General features: G+C 57.4%; 1 protein-coding gene across 1 annotated transcript in view; it reads left to right on the top strand.

Moving 5' to 3' along the window:
• PHALS_06095 (branched-chain amino acid aminotransferase) overlaps window positions 1–307 on the top strand; it is a gene marked incomplete at both ends in the record, with an annotated part of 1,251 nt that extends 944 nt beyond the window's left edge. The window contains one exon of the mRNA XM_024719324.1: window positions 1–307. This exon is cut by the window's left edge and continues 944 nt beyond it. Coding sequence (XP_024584634.1) covers window positions 1–307 — 307 coding nt within the window.
• Between the last annotated feature and the right edge of the window lie 31 nt (window positions 308–338).

Here is a 338-nt window from a genome sequence, read left to right as displayed (position 1 = left end):
TCGTCGATGCATGGCGGATCCACTTCGACACGAAGCGTCTGTTCACTGGTCCGCTTCCGCGGAAAAACCGGCTGGACTACGTCATGCTGTCCGAGACGTTCTGCAATCGTTTCTACGACGACTTGAAGTACTTCCTACCGAAGCACGCAGGCGACCACGTCGCTCACTGCGTGAGCTTCCGAGCAAGCAAGCAGCTACACGGTCGAGGTTACTGGAATTTCCCGCGATACCTTCTCGACTACCCGAAAGTTGTGTCCGCGATCGAGACGGAAGCCGAGATGGTCCGCGATCGACTGCGCGCCGCTGAGAACTCCGGCAAGGTGTGAGAGAAGTGGAAA

Source organism: Plasmopara halstedii, assembly GCF_900000015.1.
Source record: "Plasmopara halstedii genome assembly, contig: Scaffold_2935, whole genome shotgun sequence".
Classification (NCBI taxonomy): domain Eukaryota; phylum Oomycota; class Peronosporomycetes; order Peronosporales; family Peronosporaceae; genus Plasmopara; species Plasmopara halstedii.
Note: the sequence above shows the minus strand (reverse complement) of the source record. Positions and strands in the feature narration are given on the sequence as shown.